Source organism: Zingiber officinale, chromosome 6B (genome assembly GCF_018446385.1).
Source record: "Zingiber officinale cultivar Zhangliang chromosome 6B, Zo_v1.1, whole genome shotgun sequence".
In the NCBI taxonomy this organism is placed as follows: domain Eukaryota; kingdom Viridiplantae; phylum Streptophyta; class Magnoliopsida; order Zingiberales; family Zingiberaceae; genus Zingiber; species Zingiber officinale.
In genome coordinates, this window is record NC_055996.1 from 44,878,921 (window position 1) to 44,890,232 (window position 11,312).

An 11,312-nucleotide genomic window follows, 5' to 3' on the forward strand; every position below is an offset into this window, starting at 1 on the left:
AGATTTTGACCAAAATCCACTGATGACCCTACGCTACTTGGATTTACTTGAAATCACGTTCCCTTTGAAGGTTTAAGAGGGGAGATGGTATATATGATATCAAACCTTAGTTATACACCCTGGTTAAGAAGTTCTTGCTCCGTGTCATTTGGCACAGAACGTGTGAAACTTGGAGTTACTGGGCTAACACACAATATTTTGTTTACTCATAACTTAGTTACTTTGGAATTCCATAATTACATGCCTAATTCAAATTTCAATGCAAACCTTGTACACTTGAAACCGAGTGTTGGACCTATCCTATTTAGATTTCTGAAAAATCCCAACTGTTACAAAGTTTTTAGTTTTCAAAAGATAGCTATGGTGTGCAATATAATTTATATAAATGATGTCTCTTTTCACTGATAAGCACCAGCATGACAATTTGGATATTATGATTTTTAGTTCACTGATCACTATGCAATATTATTATTATTCTTGTGACAGTTTAGTATACTCTTATCATATCATAGATACCAGTGTTTTAAATAACATAGACTACATACAAAGATATAAAACTACAAACACTACGTAATTGTACCTTTACATTCCCTACCAACTTTCTGTCGTACAACACTATGGATATTTAATCCAATGTTTTACAAAACTTATCCCTCAAAATTGATACAATTACATCAATTCTAATTTTTTCATGTCTCCTTGTTTGAAGTTCATCTTCATATCGTGTAGAAGACATCGAATGTATTGGATCACAAAAAAGTCACAGTCAAGGTTGTAAATAACATCACCAATTTAATGTTTAATATTTTATATCAATATTTTCTATTGACACTATTTGCTTGACTTACCTGGCTTCTTGTTGTGGACATTTTATTGTGCGAGACATCCATTGATCGAAGGGTGATGCCTTCAAATTTATATCAATATCAACAAGGTGCTCACGACTATAGAGTTTTAAATCTGATACCTGTAAGATTGAAGAGCAAATTTAAATTTTACATCAACTAGCATTTATACAATAATACAAACATACATATGAATATTGGATGCTCACCGCTGCACCAAATTCATATTTGTATTTTCTTCCACTTGCTAGAGAATTGTAATGATTGAATATCATTGATTTGGTGTCCACCATTAACAAGTGGAAGTGTGCATTATCACTGCACAAAGGTATAAAAATATACCTAACCTCTCCATCTTCTGTATCTGTCTTTATCAGTTGTTGGAAGGTAACCTTGCTTGAGAATTTTATTAATGACTACAAATATGCAAAGTCATACATACTTAACCAAATAATAAAATGTATTCAAATTTTTACTATTCTCAAATTAATTGATTCCTTACTGTGAAGAAGGTTGAACAATAAATAGACTTGTTGTATGTCCTACCAGACGAGGATGCCCCCCTAAATAGAATTTTACAATATGTGTCAATCACCTCCCCATTTGTCAGCATCTCTCTATTCACACTGGATAAGAGGGAATACACATTTAAAGCAAAGGGTGGTTCCTCCCAAACTAAATCATTTGTAAACCGACAAAGTAAATCAATGATTATAAGTCATAAAATTTAATTAGAGAACCGTATAATTACCTAAATTAGAAAAGCATATAATTGTCTTGACTTATAAATTAATTAAATCACCTATGTAATTCACATACTTTAGTTTCTCCAACACTTTTAACAAGTATGTCACATCTTCATCTTGTTTTTTTTTTCAAAGTCTTAAATTGCTTCTTCACAAACTATGCCCATCAACATAAAAGGAATTTAAATAATGAATTCAATCAAACATATTACTATAAAATTTACAAATATCTACTCACATCAATGGCTTGTGTCCTCATTTTGTTATGTTTGGCAATCCTATCTGCATCTTTCTCTGCCTCATCTCCAGATTTGTCTTCCTTCAATTGTATAATGTATATTTCTTCTTCCATATCATCTACATTAATTTTTCCTTTCCCCTTATTCAGAACATCAGTTTCTTTTAAACATTTTCCCCCTCTCCTTATCTTGAAATGTTCTCTAGAGGCTCACATATTTGTATATTTCTCTGCTGCCTCTTAGGTAAAATTTAGAGCCACAATAAACTATAATTGGAGTATCTCTGTAATCATAGCGACTTTTATCGCGTCCTCTCCTCCTTCTTGTTGCAAAAGCTACTGGTTCACATTGAGAATTGTCTACAGACTCGCTATATTGAGATTGCATGCCTTTATTTTCTAATATTTTAAGTAATTCTTTCACCCTATCATTCAAATGCATGTTCTCCATTGTTAGCTCCTTAATTCTATTTGCTTGAATAATGCAATTACAACATTCCTTATTACTTTGGCTTCCTTCTTCATTTACTTCAAATTGTGATGTCTCCATGCACATGGAATGTCATAAACTCCAACAAGGTTCTCAACCAATGATTTCTCATATTGGGTAGGAATTAGGTCAATCATAACCTATCAAATTATTCTAACACATGTTAAAAAAGGATTGTAACCTAACTAAAGTCACAGTAATGAAAATTTACCTCTTCATATGAGACTCGATCGAACAAATCCCTCACCTTATTAATATGTGAAGGAATATTCCTCCACTTATTTATTCTTGCTCTTTCTATTTTGTATGATTTTTGGATTGAAACATGCTCCAAAAACCATGCCTGATTCACCATCACAAGTGTTAACTATTCATACATGTCTGTAAATTATTGTTAAATTTAACATCATTTGTAAACTTACTGCCAAAAGACCAGCAAAACCCTTTAGGTAAGGGAGGTTGGTGTTAGAATGTAATGCCCGATTTGATGAAAATATGCCCCCAATCTTAGGTAATTGTGGAGCCATAAATTCATGGATAACTTCAACCCAATTGAATCTAGCAAGATTCTCAAAATCATCTACTATAAATATAGAATTTGCAAAATAATAAAATATCATCTTCTCCTTCAACGCGATTGGCATAAAATTTAAGCAACTCCTCAATTCTTAATCTAGTAGCTTCTTTTTTGTTTGAGAAGTATGTTAGAAAGAGTTCACCGGATGCTTTATTTGAATTGATCGAAATCGAAGCTCCTCGGTCTACAATATCAAGCAGCAATGAAACGTCTCTTCTTGTGAAGGCAACCAGAACACCTAACCAAATTAAATGATTAGTTGACATCTATGAACATATACATAAGTATTGGGCATACCGTGGGCCTGATATGATATTGTATTAGGTCCATGTTAGGCCTGATATGATCGTATCAGGCCTACGTTAGGCCTAATATTATATCGTATCAGACCCTCGTTTGTCATAAGACCCCACTATTAGTGCCATTAACTGACTAAATTATTCACCGTTGCAAAATATTTTATTTTACTATACAACTACTTCGTGATTAAATTACAAAATTATAAATTGTACCTGAGAATCTAAAGGTTTAAGCACTTGAATCCCAATTTTGAAATATATTGACTAATATACCACGGATATGCTGCATATCTTGTATGTCTAAAAATACACTAAAGGGTGAATGCTTGATTAATGCTATGTGTCGGTCATGTACAATAACAGATCCATGATGCCTTCCTTTCTTTGTGGATGCTTAAAAAAAACTTTTAAAGTGACCTAAAATATTGTTCCAATGCAGTTTCTGTCCAACATCAACTGAACTCTACAATTTAAAAAATTTAAAATTTTTTATTCATACTCGTTGAGCTTTTCAAAATCACAGAGTTTTAAATCAAAGAGTTTCTAAGGTGATACCTTTACAGATAATTGAAGTGGAGAAGATGATACACTCGATCTACTTCTTTGTGTCATTATGAAAGGAGATTATTGACGAAAACCCTAAAACCCTTCACTAGAGCCTCACAAACACTGTGGATTTTTATGTCTATATGCTTGATGCCGCTTGAGGGAGACAGGAAGATATTATGTAGGGTTTCACTACTGGGATAATTTCACCATAAAATTGGAGCTGCAATCGAAGAATTACGAACAACACCCAGGCATGCACGAGTTGACAGAGGAAAGAAGAAAAATGATCGTATATTTATTTTTAAATCAAATTACTTCAAAATGTGATTTGGATGCCTCGAAAATCATGACTAAAGAGGAGATGTTGGCGAGAGGATTAAAATAAAAATTATATATCATTTAACTATGTCCTTTGATAAATGCACAATTACAGTACATCTTTTGATAATTTTCATATTCTACGTATCTCGTTTGATAAAGTACCATTTAATTTTGCATGCGCCATTTGATGATGTGTTCTAAATTTGGAAAGTAGGAAAGGAAGACTTCTTGATTTTCTTCCATTTCCTTCTCACCACTCTCCCATCGTTAATCACAGGCTTAGATTGCAATCCAACGGTTATTACAACGTAGGAAAGCCCCCGCAACCTACGAACCCTTGACTACTGCTATAAATACGAATCATTGATAGATTGTCTTAGGGTTTTCTGTCATACGGCCGGCCGTAGAGCAGCCAGCGATAGGGGGATGAAGACAATTCTTTCCTCCCAGACGATGGACATCCCTGAAGGGATCACCGTGAAGGTTAACGCGAAGATCGTTGAGGTCGAAGGTCCCCGCGGAAAGCTCATCCGCAACTTCAAACACCTCAACCTTGACTTTGCTCTCCTCGAGGGAGGGAAGAAGCTGAAGGTGGAAGCGTGGTTTGGATCCCGCAAGACCATGGCTGCCATCCGCACCGCCATCAGTCATATACAAAATTTGATCACCGGTGTTACCAAGGGTTATAGGTACAAGATGCGTCTTGTTTACGCCCATTTCCCTATCAATGCATCCATCCCTAATAATAACGACTCCATAGAGATCAGGAACTTCCTTGGGGAGAAAAAGGTCCGATCTTGCTCAATAATAATGCCTTTTGTTTTCTATCTATTTCGTGCTTTCCTTTTTACCTTGTGCTTTCACTTTGGTTGATCTAAGGCGATTTTACACTCTGTATGAGAAGCTTTCTAGTAAATTGGACTGTTTGGGTCTTAGGTATGCAAAAGTTTTTGTCTTGGGTAAAGGACATATATCCTATTGCTATGTTATGCTATTTCTTGAAGAAATAAGTTCATGACGCCATCTATCAGATCAGTACTTGCTGTTGTTTGTCTTCAAAATTAGCATTTTGGAATGCAAGATTTAACATTCCACTGGTTTATAGGATTATAGTTATATATAAGATCATGCACCAGTAAGTTAATACATTCTTCCATTAGCTGCCACAAAAGTACTGAGCAAGAAAATTGTTATATGCAATATCATCTCAGCTTTCTCAATCTGGAAATTTTAACATGATTTAGCATTTTTTAAACTGACTTAATTTTCTAGACTGCCTGAAGGGTGAGAACATGGTTCAGGCATTTCATATCAGTGGTAATCTTATCAAATCATCAATGCTGATTGTAGAATTATGTGTTTTGAATTATGCGAAAGCAAATAGGGTATATTCCTTATTCTCGTTAACTCTTATTTATAATAAATTTGAGATGTAAAAAATTACAAAAGTATTCCTATTAGACAACTAGATAGGAAATAATACCTAAAACATATGTATCCCTATCAACACTCCCTCTCAAGATAGCGTATGGATATTTGTCATACCTATCTTGTACACAAAGGAATAAAATAATTTTCTACACACACCTCGCCCCACATTTTCACCAATGAAGGCACAATATGTAGAAGTGTAGATCTACCATTAGGAGATGCTGCCAATCAACATCAGTTTGTAAAGAGTAATCCTCTCTAGAATTAAATTTTTGATATCGTAGAATTTTAAAAACAACCTTAGCATGTATAGATCTAGAATGATGCATAAATTTACTTACTATACTTATTGTATAGGCAATGTCAAGCTTGTGTATGAGAAAGAAAAATGAGTCTCTCAAATAATCTTTGGTGCTGTTCAATATCAATTAATTTTCCAACATCTCTTCTTGTCTATGATTGACTTCAATGGGGGTATTTGCAAGTTTAAAGCTTAACATATGCTGTTTTTTGATTGAACAACTTTTATCTCAAGAAAATATCTTAGTTGGTCCAAATCTTTAATCTCAAACTCAGTAGCTTTGTAGGCAAATGTTTTTTCAGTCCAGTTATCTTTTCTTGATTATCATGTGCCTTCACTATATCATCAACATGTACAATAAGTACAGTAATCTTACCATCAAGATATTTGATGAATTTAGTTTGATTTGCATAGTTTTACTTGTAGCCAACATTGATAATTGCATTTTATTGAATTTGTTAAATGAAGCCCTTTGAGTTGTCTGTTTAAACCTTTAACAAGAAAAACAAGGTGGGATTTGGGATTTCTATATAAACTTCTTCTAACTTGCCATGTATGCAAACACTTTTGACATCAAATTGCTAAATATTCCGTCTATGATTAGCAGCACAAGATAAGATAACTTGTAGCAAATTCATTTTGGCAACGGGTGCAAAAGTTTCTTAGCAATCAATTGTGTAGGTTTGGTTGAAACCCTTTGCTACCAATCTTTAACCTCTTAATAGAATTATTTGCCCTATGCTTCACTGTGAATGCCCACTTACATCCTACTTGCTTATTTTCCAACTAGATCTCAAGTTCTATTTTGACTAAGGCTTTCCAGCTGGGAGTCTCCGTGTTGCCACATCAGTTTTAATTTGATCTCTGTTCAAAATTTTATTATTGCTTTAATGCTCCATTCTCCCCCTGACCACAATATATAGGCAACTTAAGAATAGGTTGAGTCACCTCTTCCACATCATTAGTCTCCTCTTGGAGAAGTCATAGCATAGGAAGAAAATATTCTGCCTGTTGGAAAGTAACATCCAAACTCACATAAAACTTTTTAGTGGGTAGATGATACCGTTTATCGTCTTATAGCTAAGTACCCAATAAAAGCATATTTCAAGGGTTTAAGATCAAGTTTCCCTCAGTGTAATTATGCACAAAACAAATACACCCAAACTTTATCTTGGCCTAAACAAGAAATATAGGCGAGAGATATTTTATGAGCACTAGTCATGATTAGATGTTCCTAAATCTAAAATCCTCATTAGCAAAAATACCATAAATATTTTGGACATGATTAGTATTAAAAGATGAACATGGTGTATGAATATACAAGATGAGAAGGAAGTACTATGGTGGAAGAATACTCAAATCTTTCCATAAGGAACTTGAGATTTTGCAATTTCTCATTGGACAATTCACTGGAAGAATTGGTTTCTCTTGGTAGCCTGTTATCAACAGTTTGAGACATATGAGCTTGAGGCCGTGAACCACTAAATTTTTTTCCCACCTTGACCACGTGGTGGTAGCCTGTTTGGTTTAATGAATCTTTTTCATTAGCTCATATATCTAGGCATCATTAGCTGATTTGGAGTAAGTCTGAGCAGTTATATCTTAAATCTTCTGAACTGTATCTAGAAAGTAACCTTGTACAAACTATGGTTGCATTGAATTGATCAACCATGGCACCTATTTGTTTAATCAAAGATTAGCAATCTCAATATTTGTTTTTTTTTCATTATTGATGATCCTTGTATTCCTCTAGTTTGAATAAATAACAAGCATGATAACGACCAGGTAAGGTAGTTTATTTCATCTAGTTAAGGATTGTCAAGCAATTTTGTTGCCATCATCTTTTGCCTTAGCTAAAGATCCCCTCCTTTATGTCACATGGCTGTTCTCTCCTTAATCAAATCTTTGCAGCGCCAATCACACCTTTCATCCATCATTATCAAGACGCGAGAGATGAGGAAGAGGAGGCTAGGGTTAGCAGTCCTTCAATGGTTTAGGCAAGAGAGAAGATTAGGGATTAGAGTGACTGACAAGGGTTTGGAGAGATGTCTAAGATTTGCTCTGATACCATGTAGAATTAAGCATATAGGATTTTGTGAAAGAAAATAAGGCTATGTTTCATATTTTAGGTAACTCTTATTTATACTAAACTTTGAGATACAAAAATTACAAAATACTATACAACTTTGTTTCTGCAATATTTTTGGTTCATGCTGATGCCTCACAATTTACATTCTTTGGGGAAATTTCATTGCACCCCTACAGTTTCCTCTGTTGAAAAGGGCCTTATAGTTTCATCCACCTGTTATTTTACCCTCAATCTGCAATATTGCTATTTCAGATGATGAAATTGTGATGTGGCAAACATGGTATTATTCAAATCCACATGTCATTATTCTGTTACATGATAGTATCAATAGCTAGGACATCAGATATTGAAAATTTTGGTGGCATTTTGACAATTTTGGAAGTACATGGAGATTTTGAAAAAAAACTAAAAAAAAGCAACTTATGGTCTTTTAGTGCTGTATTTTATGTTGTAACGTTGTCAATAGCTCAGGTATCTGAGACAGGCATATTTATGATGACAATTATGTCTGTTGTTGCAGGTCAGAAAAGTTGATATGCTTGAAGGTGTGAAAATTCTTCGGTCTGAGAAGGTGAAGGATGAACTTATCCTCGATGGAAATGATGTTGAACTTGTTTCTCGCTCTGCTGCCTTGATCAACCAGGTTTGCATATTTTCAACACGATTTTCCCCTGTACTTGTTGAGAAGCAATGCAATTTTTTTTTCCAGCTCTTTGTTTGTCCAGCAAGCTGATTTTCTTTCATATCTGACAGAAATGCCATGTAAAGAACAAGGATATCAGGAAGTTCTTGGATGGTATCTATGTCAGCGAGAAGGGAACAATTGTTGAAGAAGCATAGTTGTATTAGGTAGTGAGAAAACTAAACTAGTTGAGTTTGGATTTGAGGCATTGGGTATTTTAAAGCTTATGTTATAAAGCTTGCTTGGATTTGGTTCAATCTGTTTTTTGTTTTTTTTTTCTTGTGAGAACCCTGTATTTCTGTTGTTATTTTCTAATTTCAATACATTTATCCATCTTTTTGGCTTCCGTTTTAATGAATCAACAATTTTGTGATTTATGTTGCTTTAGCCAGTACAAGTTTATGCAATAGTAAAATTGTTAGTGTGATCATGAGTTTGAGTTTGAGTTCTGAAAATAATCTCTTATAATACAGGGTAAGGTTGGATGATTTAATATGGTTCAATCTTTTCTTGGGTGAGGTTGGATGATTTAATATGGTTCAATCTTTTCTTGAGACTGTTAATGGGAGTTTAGTGCTTGTCTTTTTTCTTTTTATTTAGTACAAGTTTATGAAGATGCTCGCACTTTTTCTACTGGAATTGTTGAGGGGATTTTGTCTCTCGAATTACTTGTGTCACGGCCAATTGGCTCGCCGTTGGAAGACATTGAGGACAGATGAACACCCAGTTCTGGTTCTTTTATGTGAAAATGTTCAATTTAAGGTTCTTTGTTTATCATATTAATTTGTCCTCTCCCATACCATGAGTTGTTGGGCTTTGTGAGAGAAAATTGATTATATTTGAAGCATATTCAAAAGGTTTATTGTATAATTTTTTGAAGTAAACATATTCATAAGGTTTATTGTATAAATTCATTATCTTTGAAGTATATTCATAAGAGCATTTCAATAGCGTATAAATATGTATTATAATATTCACTCACAGAACAGACTCACACAACAGAGGAACGAGTGTTCAAACACTCTTCTCAATTTTTTTTTAAAATTTTTAATATTATTTTTTAAAAATAGTAAGATTATTTTTAATATAATATAATTTTAAGATAAATGAGTGGACGGTAGGATCCATAAATAATGAGTGTTAATGTTAAAAGATATATTGTTATAATGAGTATGTAAAATATATTACAAATGCTCTAAGATTTATTGAATAAATTCATTTAAGATTTATTGTATAAATTCATTATCCATTCTTTACTTAACCCTATTAGTTTTTCAAAGTAAACTTCTTCAATAAAATTATCGAAGAAATTTAATTTTATATCTAATTGGAAATTTTCTATTTTCTTTCTATGGTTATAACAAAATCAATCTAATTACTTCCATTTGACAATATATTAGAATCAGTTAGATTCATAAAATCTTTTCGATCTAGCTAGTTAAGATTACAGATAAGAAGTGGAATAATAAAAAAAGAAAAATACTAACACAAAATGATTTAATACGATTCAGAAATGGTGGGCCTATTCCACTGCTAATGGACTTGTAAGGTTGTATCACTCTTCATAAAATCTACTATGTTTACTCCTTGACACTAAAAAAAACAGCAGGCAATTTGGGATGAATTCTAAAATGAATTTAAAAAAAAATTGTAGCAAAAAATTTTAAAATGAATTGTGAGATGAATATTTTTTCGTCCTTAAATTGCCGTTGCCAAGTTTTGCAATGAAAAAAAAAATTAAATAAGACGTTAAATTTGACGACAAATTTGATTTTCATCGCCAACTTCGTTGTAATTCTACAACGAAAACAAAATTTGTCTCAAAATTCCCAAATGCTAAGATGCGATGAAATTGTGATTTCGTCTCAATTTTAGTTACGAAACTCATTTTCATCACAGATTTGATAATGAAAATGAATTTGTCGTCAAATGTGGGATACCCAAATAATTTTGTCAGCAAATCTACAATGAATACAGATTCGTCGCTAATCTGCTAATTCGGCAATTCTATGACGAATCTTCTTTCATCGTAGTTGCAAATTCTACGATAAATCTATGGATTTGTTGAAGAATTTGGGACGAAAGAAGATTCATCGCAAAATCGTCAATATTGCAATAATTTATAATAATTTGGTGATGTATTATTTTCATCGTCAAATTCATCCCAAAATAAAAAAAATTAAACAAAACTAAATTCATTTCTATATTTTTATCATGTTAATCCAATCCAATCCAATATAATCCATTTACAAACATGTTATTATCAGTGTCACATCTTATTCATAAAATACACATTCTATTTAACATATATCACATCTTATCTACAAGATACGTATCCTATTAATATTCAAAACTAAATCTACAATAATAGAAGTCCAAAGTTATCAAAATAAAACCATACAAATAAGTCAAAAGAAACATATCAAATCCATATAAGTTATCATATCCAAAAATATCTAATATTCTCTAAGTTAAATAAGTTAATTAAAATGAAAATACACAAACATCACTAACTCATCTTCTTCTTCAACAAAAACTTTCTTCTCCTTCCATTCTTCTTTTCCTACATCAAAACAAACAAACAAACAAACAAACAAATAAACAAAAAAAAATGATCATTTATAACAAGAAAGAAAATCCCTTAAACTAACACAAAACTTAATACTTACTTTTTCCCTCCAAGTGGATTTTCAATTTGTACTAGTTTACTTGACCTCATCAACCTTGTATAAAATAACTTAACG

General features: G+C 32.7%; 1 protein-coding gene across 1 annotated transcript; it reads left to right on the top strand.

Moving 5' to 3' along the window:
* Positions 1–4,449: 4,449 nt before the first annotated feature.
* On the top strand, positions 4,450–8,914 carry LOC121992387 (60S ribosomal protein L9-like). The gene is made up of 3 exons (XM_042546716.1): positions 4,450–4,854; positions 8,407–8,529; positions 8,640–8,914. The coding sequence occupies exons 1-3, from the start codon at positions 4,492–4,494 to the stop codon at positions 8,724–8,726; spliced, it is 573 nt and encodes a 190-aa protein (XP_042402650.1). The 5' UTR covers positions 4,450–4,491; the 3' UTR covers positions 8,727–8,914.
* The last annotated feature ends 2,398 nt before the right edge of the window (positions 8,915–11,312 follow it).